At 41.6% G+C, this 24,467-nt stretch overlaps 1 protein-coding gene across 4 annotated transcripts in view; it reads right to left on the reverse strand.

The window, feature by feature from the left end:
- Nucleotides 1-24,467, reverse strand: part of SNCAIP (synuclein alpha interacting protein) — a 145,820-nt gene that overhangs the window by 42,371 nt on the left and 78,982 nt on the right. For all 4 annotated transcript variants that reach the window (XM_057736689.1, XM_057736679.1, XM_057736671.1 and 1 more), the window contains one exon: nucleotides 16,261-16,333. In XM_057736689.1, the coding sequence (XP_057592672.1) occupies nucleotides 16,261-16,333 (73 nt within the window). The remainder of the gene's footprint in view (nucleotides 1-16,260; nucleotides 16,334-24,467) is intronic.

Below are 24,467 nucleotides of genomic sequence, written 5' to 3' on the forward strand. Positions count from 1 at the left end.
ACACTTATCATTAGGGACAGTATTTGCTAATATTTTGCCAACTCCCTTCATTTTTTTTGTAACTTCTTGACAATGTGCATTGTAGGATGTAATAAAAAAATTTTAAAGCCACATAACTTAGTGGGCCAATACAACGAGAGCATTGTACCAATATATTTACGTATCGTATAAGGTCGTGGGTTCAAAGGGCTACTCTTTTATGTTGGCTTTATTTACATGTGAAATTTTTTCCAAGTGATACAGGGAAATGGATACCATATGTTTCCCAGCTGTTTTGTTCTGACAGGAGCCATTAAGAATGCTCTATGGAAATGAATTCTGTCTGAGTCTTATGAAAACACTTCTTTCCACAGAAGAGCCTAGAAACTGAAGAAGGGGCATCAACATTACGCTTGTTGTCCTCCTTATTCAAACCTGTGACTCTTTTTTAGGCTGAGAGTAAAATCTGTGCTTTCTGGTCTGTGTCCTGACTACCTGGAAAAAATCCCAGTCATGAGAAATGGATTAGATAACAGGTTTGCATGAGAATGGTCTAATTTATTACTATATCATATACTTGTCTGAGAAGGATAATTTTGTATATATACAAAAGATAAAACTCAATTCGTTTCTTGCTCCTGAGCTGGGAAAATGGGTATTTTAAGCACAACGCAAGTAAAAAAGCCCTTAATGACTGGCAAGATTCTCACTTCCAATTCTATAAGTCTACCAAAAATTCTACTTATACTCTTGTTCTACCCCAACACCATAAACAATTTCTTATAATGCGTGGAAACAAAGATCAGACTAACTATGGTTCATAGGAAGATTTTGAGGCTAAATTTGCTTCCTGGAAATCATGAATAAATACTTCACATGTTAAACCTTAAATCCCTGAAAATTTTTATCTATTCTCTTATGAGATCTTTACGAGCTCTGTAAGAACAGAGTCTGTGTCTAATTTACCTCTCTATCCCTCAAAGCACCCAGCAAATTGCTTTACATGAGTAGGTTCTTTGGTTGAGTGAATTCATTTTTAACATCTTATGAACGTAAACATGTCCAATATACCGTAAACCTGTCTACCTGCTTATGACACACATTTTCTAAAATGGTCAGCAGGTAAATGGAAATGTGTTTGAAGCTGATTAATAGACCACAATTCCCTCTTCCAATCCAACTGGCAGTTGGAATGTCTCCGATCTCCAGCAGGGTATTTCCAATTGCCTGATGACCATCTGCAGGTCACCATTTATTCAACAAGCATCTAATGTGAGCCTAGGACATGCAAGTGTGTGTAACAGGTAGTATGTTCCGATCCAGGGGTCTTATCACCCCCTACCCTTGCCTGCTTCCTCCCTTCTCCTTCCTCATCCCAAGACACACACACACACACACACACACACACACACACACACACTCTACTCTGTCTTCCCTAAACGTATTCCTCATACACCTGGCCTGAATCACATGATCATGTATGCAGGCTCCCAAGCAAGCCATCTCCAAGGCATCACTGACCCTTCTCTTTTTTTGAGCCCTGTCCCTCATCTCTTAGGCACCAAGTCCTACCATAGCCTGATCCCAAATCCTTCTTTAATCTAGTCCCTCTCTTCATCTTATTATACTGACTAGACCCTCCCACAGCCCCTGCAGGGTTTCTTTCTATTTCTTTGGTTTCCCTTTTGATCCTGAGAAATCCCCTCTTTAGATAAGTCTGATTTTGTCATTTCTTAGCTCAAAAACTTTGAAGTGGCCTCGTAATGCCTAAAACAGTATTTCCTGCTATGTGGGATACATACCCCTGCAGTATCTAAGATGTTGCTCAAGAACCATAAATCCCCCTGACTTAAGAGAGTGAGCAAGCGATACACCTTCCAACTCCTTCTTCCTTGTAATTTAAGGACTCTCAGTTTGGTGTTACAATGACTTTAACTCCTCTCCAAAACTTGCAAACTCCCTTCAGAATAATGAGGCTATGGGCCTTTAGCTCAGAGACTTTCATAAGCAAAGAGTTAGCAGAAATGCTTTATTTTCATCACATTCATTTTAATGATGTCCTTGAATTTACAGCAAGTGACACTGATTTTCTACTTACAACACTGACATAAAGTTGCTTTCAAAAACAAATATGCTTAAAAGTAAGTTGCTTTAGAAAAATAAGTTAAAAATAATAGTACAAGTGGTTTACGGGTCAAACAAAAATGACAGAGGAAGACTCTGCATGTGACCCATGTTGTGGAAATACTACTTAAGACAACCAGACGTTGGGAAACCCTGACTTCCAGGATAGTAGTTAAATTTTTTTAGCATGGTAGGTAGCAGCTCTTTTATTTATTTTGTAATTTATCTTCTCATCTTGGCACCATCATTCCCATGTCACTAATTTTCCTCTGCATCTCCATCATTAAACTCACCCTTTCTGGATACCCCAGGCCCTTCCTTAATTGTTCCTGTGTTTGGGCAACTTCGCCCTCTCCTACAATGCCTTTGCTGCCTTCTCTGCCTGAGATGGAAGTTCATCTGCCAAGATTCCCCTCAGGTGTTACCTCCTTGGTGCATTTCCTCTGACTTTCCTAGGGAATTGCTGTCCCTTGCTTCTGCGCATACCTAGAGTCAGGCATTGATAACGCTCTGTTTCAACAATTCACTCATGCATCTGTCTCACCTGCTCTCTCTCGAGTCCTTCAAGAGCAAAGATTGCTCGCAAACCTCCTGTGTTTATAACCAGCCCTCTGTCTAGCACAGCATCTCACAGATATTGGGGCTCAAGGGCTAAACCTTTTTAAAGAATAAATGAGTGAAAGGGGAGGGAGGGAGGTGGGGGGAAGAAGGAACAAAGGAATATGCTTGACCGAAGATGCAAAGTATACTAAACACGTGAGTCTTGTCACAATGAGTCACTCTTGCCACATTTTGGACACACTGAGTGTGTTGAATATTCAAAGACAGTCTTGGTAAAGCTATTGAAGATGCGCTGCTTATTAAAGTATTTTCATATATTTCCTAAGGTCTAAGCCAAAACTTCTTCATCTGTAAAATAAAGGGGTTAGACACATGATTGCTAAGACCTGACCCACCTCTAAGTTTCTATGACTGTATGGAATGGCTACAAATAACAGGGCTCTTTATTCTGAGTGACTCACTATGAAACACTATAATTCTTCTGGATCCATGTCTTTCAACAGATCCTCACAAATTTATAATTATGAGGCTAAGCTGATTGCTGACACAGAGCAACTCTTTGGCTCTTGGGACTGATAAATTAGTATTTTCTTAGGAAGATAATGTACAGTTTGCTATTGCAACGGTGGATCCAATTTTCAAGACTTGAATGTCAGTGCTGGCTCCCAAAATGCATATTTTATTTTACTTCTAAATATGGAGTCATGTGTCCATATTAGAAAATTAGCATTTGACATCAAGTAGAAAAAGAAAAGGGATGTGTCTTCAGGGTAAAATACTGTTTCCCTACTATTTCTTGTTAAAAGTTAAAGGAATACTAATTTTCTTGAGAAATAAAATGGTCAGCTTTAGTTATAGTTGCCTTTATATGTACACAACAATGCCCTTCATATCTACAGCTACTAGAAACCTAGGCAATTTCAAGGAAATGACTTCTAAGTTCTCCAAGATTCCATTTCCTTCCATTTTTATACCTAAGAGAGGCGCATCGTGAAAGATTAGGAGGGTCAGTGCTAGAGTCAAGAGTTTTCTTAATCTGATTAAATGACATCCATCACAGGCCCACTTACTGCAAACACCTAAGGTTCTAAGGAATGGTGACAAGTGACTTACACCATCTCATGACCGCAGGAAGCAGGGTATGGAGCCTGAGTGAAGACCACTTGCTGGGTTCTCTTCTACACCATCCTTGGGGACTGGATTGGAACCTGATCCCAAAAAGGGCTGGGTTCACTCTGAATCTGGAGTGTTGTGCCAGGCCATGATGTCGGGAAGAGCCAGTGGGTGTGAGGAACATGTCCACGGAGCTGTCTGCTCATCCCTTTCACTGGTGTCACAGACCCTTCGTGGAGGGTGTTGTGAGGCTGACAGGCAAGTACACAGGACTTTCTTATAAAAACATCACCCAATAATGTATTCACATTTAGATGTTAAAATATTATTGGAAAAGATTTGGTTCTAAACTTCCTGACGTTAAGTGGCTACCGACAGCAAGCAGCTGCAGAAAGTGTCAGATTCCGGTTTCGTAATTCCCAGCCCTGCCTAGACCTGTAAAGACCTGTTCACGTCACTTTGTGCCCCATCTGTACCCATTTCTTTATTGTGTGAAAACTCACGGAAATACTCAAAAGCCCTTACTTGGATAGAAAAGATACTTCTTCACCAAAGAGGCATGGTCTGTCATGAAATCAGACTCAATATTTTGACAACTTTAAACCTTTGGGCCTTGAAAGTATGGTTCCCATAGAAGAGCAATGAGTGATTCTGAAGAAAGCACATGGTTTCAGAGTTATTCTGTCCCCTAAAAAGCATGTTGACCTTCACTCTGACATCATCAAAACCTCTTGAGTGGATGACGTCTCACATCCACTCCAGGCCCATTACCAGGCTTCCTTTCTTTTTTTTTTTTTTCTCTCTCTCAGAGCTGAATTTTAGAGAGAGATACACACCCAGAGATGGTGCAAAGGCTCGTCAAGCAAAGAAGTGTGGAAACAGGGGAGAACTTGCTCACTGTGGTTTCTGGAACGTGCAGAGCCACGCTTACCAGTTTTAACTGAAGGTGGCGATGTTTTACAGCGCTGACGCGGCAAGGGCAGGGAGCACCAAGCCACTGCTCCTTGCTAAGAGAACGAGAGGCGGGCGGGGGGTGGGGGTGGGGGTTGACAAATCCCTAACCTCTACCCTCTGCTCGCCAGCTCCAACTGATGGCTCCCAGAACACTGTCAGTAAAATGTTTATTTTACTTCTCTATGTGGAGTCATGTATCCACATTAGGAATACATCTTTAGACACAAGAATAGAAGAGGGGGTATATATCTTTAGGCTGCAAGTGTTCTCCTACTGTGTGTTTTTTTTTTTTTAACTAAACATTAAATGAATTCTATTTTCCAGAAACAAAGTGGTAAGTGTGTGAAACCTAGTCTCATTTTGAGAGGGACGCACCTCAAGGTCTGGACGGGAGGAGGCATGGGAGGAGGAACTAGCCTAGGCTGCAGCCTCCTCCTCCTCCGCGAGCTGCTGCCTGGCAGAGTTCTCAGTGACAAGGCTGCAGAGAGGACAGGGCAGGTGCAGGGAATGCAGTAAAGTGTGGACAGAGGCTTCTCCAGGATAGAGCCTGGCAGAGCCACGCTGCCTTCTTTTCTGAGTACGTGTTTCTCAGGCACTGTTATAAATGATGGAAAAAAAAAGACTTACATGTATTTTAAAAGCTCCTCCAAATGTTATTTCTTAATTAGAATTTTCCTAACATGTCCTCCATCCTTAAAATTACAAATACAATATATTTGCGTAAAACTTCCTGTTTCTGACTACAAGGCAAGTATATAATGTCACAACTCCGGAGGATGGATGAGCAGTGCTTCTGTATTCTCACTTGAAAATAAATGAATTTTAAGTGTTACATGGAAAATTACATACTATGCTGACTGTTCACAACCAGGACTGAGGTTCCCTGACTCCAACTAACACCATAGAACTTATCAAAATTAAAATTATTGGGGCTTCCCTGGTGGTGCAGTGGTTAAGAATCCGCCTGCCAATGCAGGGCACACGGGTTCGAGCCCTGGTGCCGGAGGATCCCACATGCCGCAGAGCAACTAAACCCGTGGTCACAACTACTGAGCCCTTGTGCCACAACTACTGAAGCCCACGCGTCTAGAGCCCATGCTCCGCAACAAGGGAAGCCACCGCAATGAGAAGCCTGCGCACCACAACCAAGAGCAGCCCCCGCTCGCCAAAACGAGAGAAAGCCTGAGTGCAGCAATGAAGACCCAATGCAGCCAATAAAAATAAGTAAATAAATTTATAAAAAAATATTAAAATTATTCCCTAAACATGCAATTCACATTTTCTCTGTTTGGGTCACATGTAGGCAATGGAATCCCAGAAACCAGTAGTAAAACCTGGCTGTACTCATTTCAGATTCCTTTTAGGCTAGATCCCAAACTATACTCTCTGCCTAGATTTTGGTAACCACTGACTATGAAGTAACATTAGGAAAATGGTTTTTAATAACAACTTTTCTTAGGAACAGTTGAGTGGAAGAATTTTCCTACTCTGTTTATCTTTAGTGACATCAGCCTATATTTAGTGTCATCTTATCACTGAGAATTTGTTCTCATTTCAGCTGCCAACTCCTTCAACTATGGTTAAAGGTGGCAATTTCTTTCCAATATAAGCAAGAGATGTAAGAATATAAGAAAGCTTGTTCAGAAGTGCTAAAGTAATTGGCAGAATGCTAAAAGACTCTTACAGGGTCCATTCATTCCACAAATATCTGTTGAATATTCTTTGCGCACATGGTTCTAGGGATGCAGAGGGGAATGAAATAGACATAATCATCGTCCTCATGGGGCAAGCAGACAGTCAAGCAAGTACACAGATGAATGAAAAACTGAAAAATGCAAAGCACTTGGATGGAAACAAGCAGGGCACTGGAACAGAGAACAGCTGAGAAGCCTCATCAGGGAGATGACACTTAAGCCAAGGCCTCAGGATGAGAAGAAGACAATTGTGAGAGGATCTGGGGGAAAATATAAGGGAAAATATGATTCTGTGAAGATCTGGGTAGAAGGAAGCCCATTCTCAAGTGCCTCCGTTCAGGAGAGAATCTGGCAGGTTCCACAGTTCTTATATCTAGGGTAGAGTGAGCCAGGGTGAAGGAGATCAAAGATGAAGCTGGGGAAGGTTGTCAGAGGCCAACTCATTTGGGGGTTTTATTGAACACAAAGAGGAGTTTGGTTGATATTTTAAGCAAAATGGGGTATTCTTAGGGAGGGGATTCACAGAGAATGAAGTGGTCTGCTTTACATTTAAAAATATATCCTTATGCCTATTCTGTGGGAAATATGGGGTAGCAAGGATTGATGGTGAAGAGAGAAGTGAAAGTATTAGTTCATGATCATTAACTCAGATGAAATACGGAGGTGGCCCAGCCTAGCTGGGGGCTGTTGAGATGGAGATAAATGGACCGATGCGGATAGCCTTTGAGCACAGATGACTCAGGACCTGCTAATAGATGGAGGTGGAGATGAGGGAGAGGGAGAATCCTGGCTTGGGCCACTGGGTGGATGTTTCAGTAGTGCTGATTGCTGAGGGGGAGTCTGAGGAGGAACAGGTTAGGGTGGGGATTCAAGAATTCCTCTTCAGAATTCCACAAGGCATCCAAAGGAGATATCGAGTGCGTCCTCAATTAGGAGGCTAGAGTGATGAGGTGAGTAGCAGCAGCAAGTAGGGGCATCTGAAGCCATGAGAACGAATGAGTTATCAACCCAGAGAGGCTTTGAGATTGCGAGGAGAGAGGACTATTGAACACGCCCATCCCACTTGGATATATAAGGTCAAGTAGAGAAAGAAGGGGAGTTGCGAAGGAGACCAAGGAGACATCAGGGTGTTAGGGGGAAAACAAGGAGAGAGGTGGGATCGCAAAGCCATGGGAGGAGAACGTTTCCAGAAAGGTATGGCCCATAACCTCAAATACTGCAGCGATGCCAAGACAGATGAGAATATCAGTGTCAACGGATTTGACCAAACAGAAGCTGTGACCTTCCCCAAAGAGGTGGAAGTCGTGCCGGAGATATTTAAGGTGAACGGGAGGTGGAGGACGAGAGACCGAGGTTCCCTTAACGCTTTAAAGCATGCCGGCTCTAAATGGGGCCTGGGGTGGGGAGAGAAAGGAGCAGAGGATTAGGGTGGAGCCAGCAGAGCAGCATTGTTTGCTTGTTTTTTTAAGACAGGAAATAATTAGAGAGTGTTTGTATGGTGCAGATAAAAGAGGGGATAACTGAATATCAAAGTGACAAACCAAATGACGAGAAGCAAAGTAGCTGTCCCAGACCTCAATGACGATACAAAACCCAAAGAAGTAGGTTTCCTTTCCCCTCTTTACACATTCATTCATCCATCCTACCTCAGATGTATATTTGGCACCAGCAGCAGGCATTGGAGATACCATACTGAACAAAATTACCCAAAAGAGATTTTATTTAGTCTACTAGAGAAAACTGGTATTAAACTACATGACTAATAATTTTTAAAATACAGATATTTAAAGAGGTGGAAAAGTACAGGCAGCTGGGAAATAAAAAGTTGGGAGAGGGGTGCTAATATAATCTAGGCTTGCACTGTCCAAATAGGAGCCACCAGACACCTGTGGCAATTAAGCACTTAAGATGTGGTTGGTGGTACATGTCAAAGTGATAATAGTTTTGATTTATTGGGTTAAATATAAGGTATTATTAAATTAATCTCATCTATTCATATTTTTTAATGTGACTATGAGAAGAAATTTAAATTATGGAAATGGCCTGCGTTATATTTCCATTGAATAGCAGTGGTCTAGGGAGTCAGGTGGAGGGGCCATGAAAAGGTAAGGAGGTGAACTTGGAGGGGAAAGGTGAACTTGGAAGGGAAAGGAGAAAAGTCAGGTGAAGGGGCCATGAAAAGGTAAGGAGGTGAACTTGGAGGGGAAAGGTGAACTTGGAGGGGAAAGGAGAAAAGTCAGGTGAAGGGGCCATGAAAAGGTAAGGAGGTGAACTTGGAGGGGAAAGGTGAACTTGGAGGGGAAAGGAGAAAAGTCAGGTGAAGGGGCCATGAAAAGGTAAGGAGGTGAACTTGGAGGGGAAAGGTGAACTTGGAGGGGAAAGGAGAAAAGGAAGGACATGTCATGTGAAAGAACACAGCACAACTGAGGAACTGAAGGGGGTCCCTTGACAAGACTGGCAGGCAGAAAGCAGGAGGAGAGCGGCATGCCAGGAAGCTTGCTGATCCAGGAGAAGATCACTTGGCCACATAAGAGAGTTTCCCACGGTGTATCCTGAGAACCATCTTGGGGAACTATTGCTTGACTTTGAGCCCAGAGTGAGATGATACCTCATCATGGATGATAGATTAGCACCAAGATGGCCTAAGTCAGTGCTTCTCAAACTCAAATATGCACAAATGAATCACCTGAAGAGCTTGTCAAAATACAGATTCTGATTCTGGAGCCTGGAATAAGGCCTCAGCGTCTGCATTTCTAACAGGCTTCCTGGTGATGCTGATGGTGCTGGTTCTGGTCCCAGACTGCACTATGAGATGCAAGGGCCTGAGCAATCAACGCCATAGAAGGGTCTGGACTTCTGTAGATGATTCTTTACTCTCTCTGAAGATCCTTCAACTATGAGATTCTAAGATTCTGTTTCTATTACTTGAGTTTTTTAGTGATTTTTTTTTTTAGGGGAAGAGTGAGGGAAAAGGAGATATGTGGACAAAGTACGCTCATTTTAAATGGGAAGAAAGAGCCCACTGGGAGAGAAAAGAAAAAGGATATGCTTTCAGCAAGAAATGGGGTGCTCTCAGAGATGTGGTGAAGCTCCAAAACGAGTAACAACCCTCTCCCTCCCCAGTCCTACCATTGCCTTGATTGGGAAGATGGGGCAGGGAAAACCCCTTCTCCCTAATGACAGGATTGACTTTTTGAGAAGGAGGTCACTGTGGGACTGTGCAAGGCCCTTTGCTTCTGTACCAGTTTTTCCTTGTCCCTGTACTTCATTTCTTCCCCTTTCTGACACCACGATGCTTTTCTCTCAACTTCTGAGTTCTCATCCTTCCTTACTGCCGATTTCCTTGAACTCATTTCTACCAAGAGATTTCCACACCAGTATTGAGGGTGGGACGTACAGAGAGTCCAATAAAACCAAAACATGGGGGAGGAGACCCAGTCTCTCCCTCTAATGCTGCCTCGTTCCTGACTTTGTTAATGCTACAATCTTCCAGAAAATCGGGGCACTATGGGACTTACATCTATGATTAAACAAAAAGAAATGTTCAAGGAGAGAAGGAGAGAAGAGGGGACAAAGATGCAATGTATTTAAGTTCTGACACTGTCAGCCCCTTACATTATTTTCAACACTACCAGAGTTTTAGTTTTAATGTTTCTATAAGCCCCATTCCTATCTTTCCCCACACTGACTTCATACCCTTTCTTTCAGAGACATAAACAAAGTGTTAACGGATTAAAGGCAGACAGAGGCAGCAACTCTACTTTCCTAAGTTCTGTGGTTCACTCAAAGTGTTGGCCATACACATTCTGCAACAGCAGAAAAAAGCAGCAGATAAATTGCCCTTACATTATGATGATAATCATACAAAAAACACGCGTCATGAGAAAAATACTAGAAAAAAATACACCAATTTTGTTTTGGTGGCATGGTTAATTATAGTTTCTACTTATTAAAAAATGAATTATCTCACCTTTATAATTATAATTTTCATAAAGAAAGATCAAAAATAATTATTTTATTTGACTAACACTCTAATCTATGTGGTTTACTGTAGGTAAATTTTTACTGTAGTTAAATAGATGGTTGTCATAAATGTTACTTTCTTTGCTTCTAGAGGGTGAAGTGTTCATTTTCTTGATTGAGATCTTAGCAAATGTGTTTCCCAAATCGGAGTCCATCTTATATTAGATCATGTGAAAAGGATTAATCAGCAGGCTTTTCGATTTAAACTGCTATACCAACCTTCACTTTCATGCTTTTAGCATGAAACCTTAATAAAATTAAAAACATGAGGTTTCTATATTTAGCATTGTCAGCTATGTCACAGCAGTGTCAAGAGGATAAATTTCATGTCAATGTGTTATTTTTGGTGCTGGCCAAAACCCTTGAAAATCTTAGAAAACCATATATTTTCAGGGTTTATCACAAAATTTGCATGCACAGACCTAAAAATATAGCAAATTTGCAATGTTTCTAAATATACATCCAAAATGGCTTTTACCAGATACTGAGTTTAAAAAGTATGATTTTCCTTTACTCACTGCCATACAAGTGATCTTCTCCACTATTTAGGTATTGAAATCCCTTCAGGATCTCTTCTCAAACACACTGTAGGGCCATTTATTACTATTACATAACCAAGTTTCCCAACCTCAGCACATCTAAGTTCTCAGATGCAAAGCTGTGTTAATATTTATCTGCCTTCCTTCATAAGAAAATTATACAATGAGCTGCACAGATACATATTTTGAAAGAATCACATTTAAAGCACCATGAATTGAAACAAATCTGTATTTGAATGTCCAATTAATTAAAAGAAACTCGAAGTCAATGAAATTGAATATGTTTGATTTGAACACCATATGTTCGATGTAACGTATTTAGTCCTCATACGGAGAAAACATAGAGCAGAGTTAACACTCCCGGCCTTGTGCTGTCCTCCTTTACTACATGAGGAGCAGGGATTAAGCAGAGAAAATATGCCAATATTTTATAAATAACTCCCTTTTATAGGTACAAATTTTTCACCCGTAACTTTCTTGACGCTAAGCCTTGCCCCACACCACTAGCCACGCATGGTTCCTCGGACTACGACTGCTCTTCAGTTGCTCAACTTCATAGGGTCTCTGCAGTCCGCAGACCTAGTTTCAAATGCAGAACTCTGGGCAAATTATTTGCCCTCTATGAGCCTCAGCTTCTTCATCCATAAAATGGGTATAATAATGGTCCTCCCTCAGAGAATTATTTTGAGGACAAATAAGCTACGTACAGAAGACCTGGCCTAATGCCTGGTACACTGAGCACCTAAGAGAAAACTGGGAGATCTCAGTAGCACCTGGGCAGCTCCAAGCACTGGGAAAGTTTGTTCTTGGGCTTCTCATTCCTAGTTCTTCCCCTCCCTCCCAACTTCCTGTGGTATCTGCAATTCTTTCACACTTCTTTTCAAAACTTTTTTTTCTCACAAAAATTCAATTTAGGCATAGTGTAGTGTAATTGATGGCAAAGAGTTTAAAATAGTATCCCTGTCAGGGGAAACATAGATTTTAATAGGAATCCATGCCCTCGGCTAAAGGAAGAGAACTCCCAGGGCAGACTCATGAGCGTCGGTGAACCCGTGGAAGGTGCAGGGACACTGCCCCAGGTTTCCAACAACACCCTGGCATCTGCCTTCCTCAGAGCCCACTGTGCAGCTGGCCCAGGGCCCAGGGATGAAGTGAGCCCTGAGCTCTGTGTCTCAAAGAGAGGCTTCCAAGGGCCAACAACATGGCTCATTTGAACTCCTGTTCCTCTCAGAACACTTGAAAAAACAGGCAGAAGGGCAGGCACCACTCTTGTCTTTGTAGCCCAAGAGCGAAGGCAGGAAAGGTGTGTGGGAAGTCCTGAGGTTGGTCTGTGGGGTTGACAGATTCTGAGCGACCTCAGGTGGAGTGCTGGGTGCGCCACTTTCAAGACGGATGCCAGGAAATGCAACAGCCACAGCAAGCAAGAAGCATAAGCAGGATACACTCAAATCTGTGGAGGGAAATTTTAGTTTGGAGAAGACAAAACCAAGGGTGACTGCCATCTCCAAACACTCAGTGGCACCCTTGCCCAGCAGGAACTGTCCTGCTCTAAGGTTCCAAAAGGAAAAAAAAAAGGTTGTGAGGGATGGAAATTTGAGGGACACTGATTTTGGCTAAATAAAAGTTAACCTTTATGAATAAGCAGCTTTGTGAGACTGTGAGCTCCCTGTCACTGATGTGATGAAGGACAGGCTGGATGACCCCGTCGGGATAAGAGTCACCTTCCAAGATCTGATGGACTTTGGACTACATTATTATTATAATTATTATTATCCTTCAAAAACTCACTTATGATTAAAACATTTTCATTTAAATTTACAGAATAGTTGAAAGAATAAATATAGTACAAAGAACACCTGTATATCCTTTACCCAGATCCATCAACTGTCAACACTGTACCCATCTGCTTTTATTATTTGCACTTTCTCATTTTCTCTCCCTCTTAAGCTAGATGATTTTTAGGTCCATTCTTCTACTGAGAATTGTGATTCTAGGCTTCTTTCCAGGTAACAGGATTTTAGAAAAATTGGGATCCTACTGGCAGTGCTCTTCACAGAACTTGGCATAAAATCTGAACTCTGCATCCCATGACCCACAGGGCCCTATGAGAGTCTGACCCTGACTGGCTCCATGGCCTCATCCTCACTTTGGTAGCCCGCTGCAGCCACACTGGTTTTCTTTTTCTTCCACATCCACGTCTGCTAAGCTCATTTCTGACTCAGGGGCGCTGCGCTGGCCAGTTGCTCTGCCTTTAACATTCCGCGCTGGCTTTCCCATGGCCGGGCCCTAAGAATGCTCCCTGATCCCCCAAACCCCCTCCCTCCCCAACCACTATAAGCTACTCCATCACATACCTCATCTCTTATCACTAGGTGGAATGATCTGGTTTGTGTATTCATTTGCTTGCCTTTTGTCTGTCAGCCCTCAGAATGCAAGTGCTGTGAGAACAGGGCCTTATCTACATCTTGTTTGGGACCCTGTCTTCAGCACATAGGACAGAAAACACAACAGTTATAAATAAATAAATAAAAGAACTAATGGGTCCAAGAAGAGCTATCTAGTCAACGACTTGTTGGTACAAGGATGTGTGTTGACATTTGATGACCTACACAAAACAGAAAGTACCGAACAAACTTCAGAAAGGTGAAGAGACACATCTTTATCTGGTGGAGTGTGTTCTAAGTCACAGGAGGGTGAGGTCCCCCAGAGGGTGCCCCATCCAGAAGAAGATGTGGACTCTTCTCAGAAGCCAGTGTGTCTTCTGCTGCCATCTGTTGGAAAAGATTACCACAAAGCTGGGAATTTGCAGGTGCTCCTGGAGCAAACTCCTCCTAGGTTGCTGAAAGTCTGGGGGGCAGTACTGGGGGGGCGGGCGGTATTTCTACATCTGAATGCCCATAGAACGAACTGAGATTGCCTCAATTCTTTCAGAAATGGAGGGTGAAAACTTTACTATGTTGAGATTTCTTTCAAAGGAGCTCACATAATTCTACAGTGGCGCTTTGGAGAGACTGATTTTTCATGTGTTTCTTTTCCTAGGATCACTCTTGCTCTATTAGAAAGTGGTTTACCAGCCTCCAAGTGGCCCATCAGATTGGAGGTATACATGTGATTCCATTAAGGAGGGCTGAGTTTTTCCCTTATACATCCATTTCCTGTCAGGTCTAATTATTGGTGATTACCTTGAGCACTGGATGTTTGCTCTGGGTGAGTTTAAAGGCTTCTGAACTTGAAATTGGCCTCCTTTTCAACCACAGAAAAAATGTCTAACTTAACCTATTGTGGAAGTGGCTACAAGTCACAAGACCTGGAGAAAATGGAATAAACCAGCCCCGGGAAAATTCTTTTTAAAAGCTTTGGTTAATTCATTTAACTTGGTAAGGCAAGAGAAGCTATTTAACAGAAATTTTCCACTTCACTAGAGTGGGAAAATGCTAGTTTTTAAAGTTTTAAAAGGAAAATATCCTAAAATTAAATTACTATCCCTAAGTCTAGCTATCTGATGATAGTATATGTAATGGATAAAAGTACAGACTCTAGAGGCAGACTGCCTGGGGTTTGAATCCCAGTTTTGTAACATAACTGCTGTGTGACTCTAGGCGAGATAATTAACTTCTCTGCTCTGCACCTCAATTTGCCCATCTACATAATATAAACATCTTAATAGTACTTAGCTCACAAGGATTTTAGGATTAATTGAATTAATACAAGTAAATGGCTTACAGCAGTAGCTAGCACATTAAGCACTACTGAAGTGTTTGCTATTATGTCTTCTCTCTTACTCCCCATATCCAATTAAAAAAAAAAAAGAGAGAGAGAAAATCTTGCATCTACAAAGAATCTTCAGATACATCACCTAACAGTAGCCTGGAAACACTGTCAGAACAAGTTTCTTTTTTATTTTATAGATAATGAGTCACAGGCTCAGGGTCGTATAACTGATAAATGGCTGAATGCTGATTCAGACGGAGGTCTCTGGACTCTGAGGCTGGCCTGTCCACTGCGTCTGCTGCCTTTGTCACTGATCATGGAGATTCAACTTTGAATCTGAAGATGCCTTTTAAGGAGGCACATCCTGATAAGCCTGACAGTCAAAGCCTCTGTTAACCCCATAGAAACTTGAGTGTGTTTGAAATAAAAAAAATTTTTTAAATGGAGGTAAATGAAAACTTTTATTTGAATTTCAAACTATCTTCTAAGATGTTTCTACCCCAAACATTGAAGGATTACTTTCACTCACACACAAACAAAGCACAGAGATAAACAAACCTAGATAGACTAATTATTTTCCCCATCTCATCTAAACAAAATGTCGAAAGAAAACAAACGGTCTAGGAGAAAAGCAAATTAGCTTTGTACAGTCCTTTCAGTTCGAAAGGCCTAGAATTCTAGTAGCTGCATAGGTGAGGACGATCTATTTATTTTCAAAGATGATACACATGACTCAAGTATTATCTTAAGTCTTCCATCATCTGTGGTTCTCAGGATTCTAGTTATCAGAGGTCCAGCTTTGGCAAGGTTAATGGTGATGCCTTAGAGTAATTACTTAGAAAAATAATAAACATCATTTCAGAGTTTAATGCTATGGTATCATTCCCATCAATATCCTTTTTTATTTTCATTTTTGCCCATCACAGAGAGAAAAGCAGAGAGGCTTAATTTGATTTACAGAGGGAAAAACAACGCTGAATGTACTTTTTCTGTCGAGGGTAGGGGGTGTGCAGGGAGAAAAGGTCAGCCAGCTGGTTTTCATCTATATGCCATAATTCTCTTTTTAGTTTACACTATTAAACTCCAAAGCTTTGCTTTAATCTTAACTGTTACAGTATGCCTTACTGCAGATTCTACCATGTCGCATCCCTGATAGGGTTTCAGACTCTGGCAAAGCACCATCCCCCAAGCTGGTCCTTGCCATATGGGTAGTAAATGCATCCAACATTTTTTCATTGGCGCCTACATCATTATGTTTTGTCACCAATGGTTTCTCGGGTTTGCAGTAAATTGCTGCGTATACTGCGGTTTGGAGCTGCCGCAGTGATCGCCTACATTTATTTGTATACAGCCGAGTCCTCGTTAGGGCCTCCCTGTCCAGTTAGTCTTCGGAGGATGACCTAACATCTGTTTGTTGAGGGTGGAGGGGTGAGTGGAGAAGCCATAAAAGAAGAAGGAAACAGAAAGCAGGAGCAACCAATGTGAGGGGGATGAGATTCCAGCAGGAGTACCCCACACTCCAAAAGGCAGGATAAGGAGAAGAGGTGGGGAGTGAAACCTACCTGACCTGTCTTCGTTTTGCGAATCACATCTTCGGCACAGTTCCGGGATGGTCTTGAGTGATGTTACTGAATACTGAAAGGGAAGCCAGAGAAGAAAGAGTATGAAGTAGCAATTTAAAATCAGAGCAATGCATTCACTCAATTGGCCAGAAAATAAAAACATAAGAAGTGATACCTGAATACAACATGCACCTCCAGAAAGTCTACCTAATTTTACCCTAAACGGGCTGCTTGGTGATCTGGCAGCATCCCAGACTCTACCTATAAGCATGTGAGAAGATGCAGATTAAAAAGAGGGCTGGACAGTCCTTTAACAAATAAGGTGGGGAGTATCCAGCAGACATTCTATCTCTTCTGTTACTTGTGGATGATGGAAGGATTTTCTGACCTTGACAGTTTCCAGAAGATGGCCATAATATTTGCATTCTGAATGGTAAGAGTGAATCTATGTGTAAAAAAAAAAAAAGCCAAGAGGAGGATCAGCCAGCTTCCTGCAGCACCCAGGGCAGCCACGAGCTGTATCTCCTGGACTACAGAAACGTCCCTAATGTTGCCATTTGCAACAGCTTTTACTGTAATTTGCATGGGAGATACCAGGATAATGCTATGACAAGAGAAAAGAGCATGGTTCTTTGTTTGAAAGCGCATCTGTTTCATGGACAGATTAGTCTGCATTGAAAGAAACCACCTTACAGGCTCAGTCCCAGCACCAACTCAGGGGCCGGCTATCAGGATAACAAATTATGACATAAAGGGGCATAAAATAAGAAGAGCTACAACAAATGTAAAATCAATAGCTATGATGTATGGGAACGACACTTGATGCTAATCAATCTTTCTTTGGAGAAGCATGTTTTAAAACAAAATAAATAGGATGAACTCTTTCTTTAATCAAAGGCCAAGTCAGGGACTGTCTTCAATCATACTTTAATCCATAAAATATAGCTTCCTAAAAATAGTTTGCTCTGTATCTTTAAGAACAACGCTTTTATGTAAATAAGCATGGATTCTGAATGACTTCACTGTTGCAAAACTAGGAGGGGGATGCAGAAAAAACATTTAATCTAAAAGAAAAATGATCATGGGAAACTCATTAGGGTTATTCTAGCATTACAAGTGAGGAATGTGTAATTAGGACACATTTGTCAATAGGAAGGTGCTTTAGTTATCTTGATGTTGATAGATGAAGCAAAGTGTCTACACAGAGACCCCCCCCCCATACCCTCCCCCCCATGCTTTCCATGCAGTATCAGGACAGCAAGACAGAGGGAGGGGAAGTTGGACCTACTGTCATTTTGTCAATTGCACATCACAAACAAATTAAATTTCCAGTACTTCCAAGTGAAAAATGAAATCTCAGATGACTAATTAGAGAAATTACTCTTACCTGTCTGATGCAATAACATCCTGTTTATGTTGGCCATTCCTCAGAGACTACAGGTACTTTAGCAAACCCATCCACATACTCAGGGGAGGGAGGACTGCCCCTTAAGCCAAAACCGAACTCCAAGGATTTTTTTTCCTTTTACGTTATGTTCTTTGGGAGTGGAGGGTAACAGGTACAGAAGGCATTTTTCTTGTTACTGATAAGTTACCTTATGTTTCTGGCCAAGTACAAGCTCTCTAAGGAAATCTGGTAGCTTCTTGAGACCAGTTGGTACAGGTTAAATAATTACACAGTCTGCAACTCAATTAAAATTAGGCCTTGTGTTTCAGCTGCCATGTGCCCCAAGAAAGCACCCTTTGGCAAAGTCTTACCCTCTCTACCTTCTTTTCCCTTTCCTTCCAAGGCAAAATTTTAGAAAGAGGAAATTTTAGATTGATTGTGTTCAAATATAGTTAACGATAAATTCAATAAGTTGTTCAGTGGGCTTAATGATATGTTTTTGATGAAACCAGGTATGCTGCTATCTGCGTTCCCAGCCACATGTATCCTAACTGCCACCTCCCACCCCAAAGTCAGACATGTCAGAATCTACGATTTATTAGCTGCACCTTCAGCTCCTCCAATGTGATCTCAAAGGTGCACAGTGTGCATTCACTTTCAATTTGATGAGGTTTCAATCTGAACAACCCACGCTGCCTGGTTGGTGTAGGGACTGTGCTCCAGACGGAGACTAGCCTGGCTGAGTCCCATTTACTGCCTCAACCTTCATCACACCTGGCAGCTCTGCTTCTTGATCTATGGTCACACAGGAAGTCACTTTTGTGAAGGCATCCATGTTAATTCTTTGGGAATAATGACATTGAAGAAAAAGTCATGTGCTTCTCCTGGTCATGGAAATAAAAAGTATAATAATCTAAGAAAAAGATGATGTATGGGCCAGAAGATCAGGGTTTGGGTAACTGTAAGAGTATATGGAACGTCAAATTCAGCAATGGCTCTAATCTACACTGTGAACAAATCTACCATTCTTTATAAAGACACACAAGGAAAAAAAATCAATTTGTGGATTTGTTTCGGCAAGTATACCGCTCTTTGGATAGAAGATAAAGCTTAAGAGAGTTCTGTATAGATAGTTAAGGTGTGATATGAAGAGAGACAGTGGAAACACACAATTCACAAAATGAACACACAAAAAAATTTTCATATCTGCAAATCTGGGAATAAGCAAATGACCCAGGAAGTCTTTTTTCACAAATGCCTTGCGAAACCATCTGGGAGCTGAAAGGGAAGACTTACCAGGCCTTCACCCCAGTTCCCACAACAGGTGGCCTTTCATAAGGAGCTGTGAGGTCACCAGCCCACCTCATTCTCAGGGCAATGGCCAGCTCCCAGGGTAGCAACTACTGTTATTTTGGCCCTAACAGAACTAAAGCCCCACATATCTCACCTCTTGACCCCAACCCAAGCCTTTATATTCTGTTCCCTTGATTCCTATTATCCTTGGGTGGTAAGAGAGGAGAGGGGCTTGCAGATGGCTGCTGAGAAGTATTATACTTCCTATCTCTATGTTGCTCTCTAATTTATTCTTTTTTGAAACATCCTTCAGAGGAAACAGCCTTTTTGATCCAAACGTCTTTCCACTCCTCCATCATGCCTCAAGAAATGCCCCTGGGGTTTCCTAGGTGGCACAGTGGTTGAGAATCTGCCTGCCAATGCAGGGGACACGGGTTCAATCCCTGCTCCAGGAAGATCCCACATGCCGCGGAGCAACTAAGCCCATGCGCCACAACTATTGAGCCTGCGCTTTAGAGCCCGTGAGCCACAACTATTGAGCCCATGTGCTGCAACTACTGAAGCCCACGCACCTAGAGCCTGTGCTCCGCAACAAGAGAAGCCATGGCAATGAGGAGCCCGCACACCACAACGAAGAGTGGCCCCCACTCACCACAACTAAAAAGAAAGCCTGTGCACAACAAAAAAGACCCAACACAGCCAATAAAATAAATAAACAAATAAATAAATAAATAAATGAGAGAAAAAAAAAAGATACTTTAAAAAAAAAAGAAAGAAAAGAAAAGCTCCTGAAGGTTGAACAGTTGTTTCTGCTTCTTCGATGTCCCTGTCCACTCAAAGTTTAGTTCCCCTTCAGTTCCTTTACTGCAGGGGGCCTCCTTGCCTGCAATGCCTTCCTCTGGGCAGGCAGATGCCACTGCTCTGCAAGGCCAGCTTGAGTTCTGTGTTTTTGTGAAACCCTGGCTGATTGCTTCAGTTCTTACTGATTTTTTTTTAATTAATTAATTTTTAATTGAAGTACAGTTGATGTACAATGTTGTGTTCATTACTGCTGTACAGCAAAGTGACTCAGTTATACATATGTAAAAATATTTTCTTTTCTTTTTTTTAAAGAAAAGAAACTTATTCCCTCACAATCCTGGAGGTTAGAATTCCAAAGCCAAAGTGTCTGTAGGGCCATTCTCCCTCTGAAGGCACCTTGCCTCTTCTAGCTTTGGGTAACTGCCAGCAATCACCCTTGAAGACACACTAGTCCAATCTCTGCCTCTGCATTACATGGCATTCTCCCTGGGTATCTGTGTCCAAATTTTCCTCTTCTTTTTTTTTTAAATTGGAGTATAGTTGCTTTACAATGTTGTGTTAGTTTCTGTTGTACAGCAAAGTGAATCAACCACACGTATACCTATATCCTCTTTTCCTTGGCTTTCCTTCCCATTTAGGTCACCACAGAACACTGAGTAGAGTTCCCTGTGCTATCATATTCTTTTCCATTATGGTTTATCACAGGATATTGAATATAGTTCCCTGCGTTAGACAGTAGGACCTTGTTATTCATCCATTCTCTACGTGCCAGTTTGCATCTGCTAACCCCAACCTTCCATTCCATCCCTTTCCCACCCCATTCCCCTTGGCAACCACCAGTCTGTTCTCTATGTCTGTGATTCTGCTTCTGCTTCATAGATAGGTTCATTTGTATTATATTTTAGATGGATGCAACTAGAGACTAACATGCTAAGTGAAGTAAGTCAGAAAGAGTAAGACTTTTCTGCCCTTGATAAAAAACCACCTTGCTTTGTGCTCTGTTGTTCCCTTGTGCTGTACTGGCTCTCACAAGTGCCTGAGGGAAAGGAAGATGTCTTTGACTTGTACATATGCATGGGGCACAATGACATCAACTGTCTGGCTGAAATACTAAGCTGTACACACATTTGATTAATCCCTGGGCATAATATTATAGATGGTCAAAGGACTTCTTTCCTATTTAGGTCATAAGTGGGAGTTTCTTCCATGCTTTTATACTTGCTCTAAAATTAATTAGCTTTCTAAAATGCAAATTTGACTATGGTGCTTCTCTGTTTCAAATCCTTCAGTGGCTCTGCGCTGCCCGGAGGAGAAAGGCCACATGCCTTAGCCTGGCACATGCAGCCTCCATGAGCTCAGACAACTCTCACCACTGTTCTTTTGATTGTAGTAATACTAAATTTCTTGTGGATCCCCCACAACATCTTCTCTGACCCTCTCGGATGGAACTTATCTCAGCTTCCAAAGTGTGGTGTCCAGACCAGTGGCATTAACACCACCTAAGAACTTGTTAGAGATTCACATTCTTGGGCCGCATCCCAGGAATTTTAAGGGCAGGGTCCAGCAATCTGTGTTTTCACAAAGCATTCAGGTGATTCTGATGCATAGTGAGGCTCAAGAACCACTGCTCTTTATTTCTTAATCTTGGACATAAATTCATTAAAGAATCCATCACGTGACATTGCATCTACATGTTCACATAATTTCTTTCTCTACTTCCTGAGGGTGTGGACAATATTTTATTTATCAAAGATACTAGGTACTTACTGAATTGAATAAAATGAATTTCCCTATGTAGCCCATGATTTTGGTGGCAATAATATTACTAGTAACGGTATACTTAATATTTATATAGCACTAGTCTTCTTTAGAAAACTTTATAACTACCAATCCAGCAATGCAATCAGAACAGAATAAATACAACGGAATAAATACTTCTACTATCTTCACAGCATGAATGCTGGATGAGGCCTTAGCTTTTTGCATAAAGACAATGGATTTGGAATCAGAAGCTCTACCTTCGAGTCCTGCTTCTGCCATTTATTAACTCTGTAGTTCTGGACAAATAAATCATTTCCTAGCTCTGGGGCTCAGTTTCTTCATCTAGAAAATACAGATAATCACACGAGATAATGGAAGTGAAGTCAATTTGCAAGCTATAAAACGATGTTAAATGCTCTGGTCTCTTCTCTCTAACTCCTTTTCCATGTGTGTACCACAACCCTTCCCTCCTCCTCTCCGTGCCTCTCATGATGTGCAGCTCAGCAGATCAAGATGTGAGAACTGATGAGGCAGGAAGAATGGGGCCAGGCTGGGACCGGAAAGGAAAGGAAGGACAGCCCAGCCTGTCTCAGCACCTTATTTGGCTTCTTTGGTCTCTTCTCGTTCAAGAGAACCCATGGCCAAGAACAGACACTGAAACTTAGCTTCACAAACTACACAGAGTCGCTATGACGTAAGACAATCCTGCACATGCGGGCCTGTGCCAGTGTTGTCACTTTGCCATGCAAAATATTTTGAACCTGCATGGATTCATAATAACAGACTGTGATTTCCACATTGGGCTTTGGGGAGCTCTGACCACTCTACATACTATTCAGGACTGGAAGCTTTGACCCTTGCTCCTGAGAAATGGAGCCAGTTGTGTGAACAAGCAGACATTACTCAAGTGGTCAGGAGCCTCAGAAAATGAAAGAACTAAAATCCCAACACCTTTTCAAGCTAGAGACTTTTAAACAACTAAGGTCACATTACGTTTCCAAAAGAAACAATTAGGCCAGTCATCCAGACAACTATCCTGAAATTCATGGTTTCTAACATAGTTTTCCAAAATTCAAGCAGGCATCTCCACAGTCACACAATAAAATGACAAAAATGTGTACGTGCAAAGCTGGTGGTAAAAGCAAAGACACACAGCCGAAGTGAGATTTTAGGAGCATAATATTTTCCTAAAATTGTGACTCCTCTCCAATGGCCTGACCTCCCAAGTCAGGAAGGACTGTCCTGACTTCACACCCTCCCTAATAGATGATGCTGTTCTCCTCTGAGGATGTGGTACTCACTGTACACACTTCCGTCACGCCAGCCCGCTGCCTGTGCTCAGATCTCCTCCTCTCCCATCTCCTCAGACTCACGCTCTACCATCAACCTCTGTTCTCTCCTTCTCTTCAGTGACTCTCTCAACATCAGCTCTCTCCTCTGATCCCGTAAAATTACACAAGTACCCCTGCCACCTCAAGATACGCTGCCTCCACCGTTGGCCATGGGTGGAGTTCCCTGCTCTTGTGTTCACAGCCATCTTTTGTGAAAGTGTTGCCTTGGTTCTTGTCTCCACCTCTGCATTCACTCCTCCCGGCATCTATGCTGTTCCCCACAGGCACTGTTCTTACGGCCACCAACGAGTTTTAACTGGAAACTCCAGTGGCACTTTTCAAACCTTCCTCTTTCTAATGACCTATTTCCCACTTTTGACCACTTTCTTCTTTAAATTCTTTAAATCATCAATCCCCCTCTTTGTATTTCCCTTAGTTCTCCTCCTGTATCTTTGAAAACTGCTTTTCAGTCTCTTTTGTAGAAGCCTCTTTTTCCTCCTACCTCATAGGACATACGTCTGCACAGTTCCTTCCTTGGAACATTCTTCCTTTTCCACATTCCACATTTCACAGGTGACCTTACTGACTCCCACAGTTTCAACCACCACCTCCACATAGTACAGATCCTGGTGATCTACTTTTTCATATATCCCAGTCTGCTTTAAATGTATTTCTTTCTACCATTCAGGCTCGATTAAAGAAAATTGTTATAAATAACCCTATTTTCAAATGCATTTGATTTTTGCTCTTGTTCCTTGTTTTTATCCTATGTTCCAAGAGGTGCTTAAAAACGTAATAATCATCAAATTCTTTTATGCTAAAACATTCCTTGTGGTTGGTATTTGGAAAAATTCAGTAATTCCCTCTGACCACATTAAGAGTATACCAGGAATGACTCTATCATAACGCTAATATGTGCAGACAGGCAAAAAATGAAGATCCACATTGGTGAAAGTGATGAGAGCACAGTATTGAATGATCCCTTCCTGCTGTGGGAAGTGGTCATGGATGGGAAAAGACATGGGTGAATGAGGGTGGCCATAGGTGACCAAGGGATTGAGCAGAAGTTATTTTCAATGCACTGGTTACATACATGGATTCTAGAGCTAGACCGTACATGTTATAGCCTGGCTTCACCATTTTCTAGCTAATTAATCAGTTAATCTCTGCATATCATTGGTTTCTGTAAAACAAGTACTGATGGTATCTATATCAGAATGTGGCTGTGAAGATTATAAGCTAATAATGCAAAACATTGGGAATAGTGTCTGACGCATAGTCTGTGTTCAATAAATGTTAGCTATTATTATTATTTAACTGAAAAGTATCAAAAATAAGCATTTAGAAATGAAGCCAAAATAATGGTAACTACTGAGGCACAAATTACAAATTACAAATGATTTAGGAAAAAAAGTTATCTCACACTAGGGCAGATGGCCAACTATAAGCCTTATTTGACTTCAATGATTGCCTAGTTTTAATTGTGGGCTAATAATCAATCACTACCAAAACATAAAGACTGATTGTCAAGAATGGAGTTTGAAATGGTAATTAATTGTGACCTTATTAAGTTAACCTGACATTTCATAATATGCTCAGTTGTTATCACAGGGTAAAACTCTGTGAGAACACAG

The sequence above is a fragment of the Hippopotamus amphibius genome, chromosome 1, assembly GCF_030028045.1.
Source record: "Hippopotamus amphibius kiboko isolate mHipAmp2 chromosome 1, mHipAmp2.hap2, whole genome shotgun sequence".
Taxonomy (NCBI): domain Eukaryota; kingdom Metazoa; phylum Chordata; class Mammalia; order Artiodactyla; family Hippopotamidae; genus Hippopotamus; species Hippopotamus amphibius.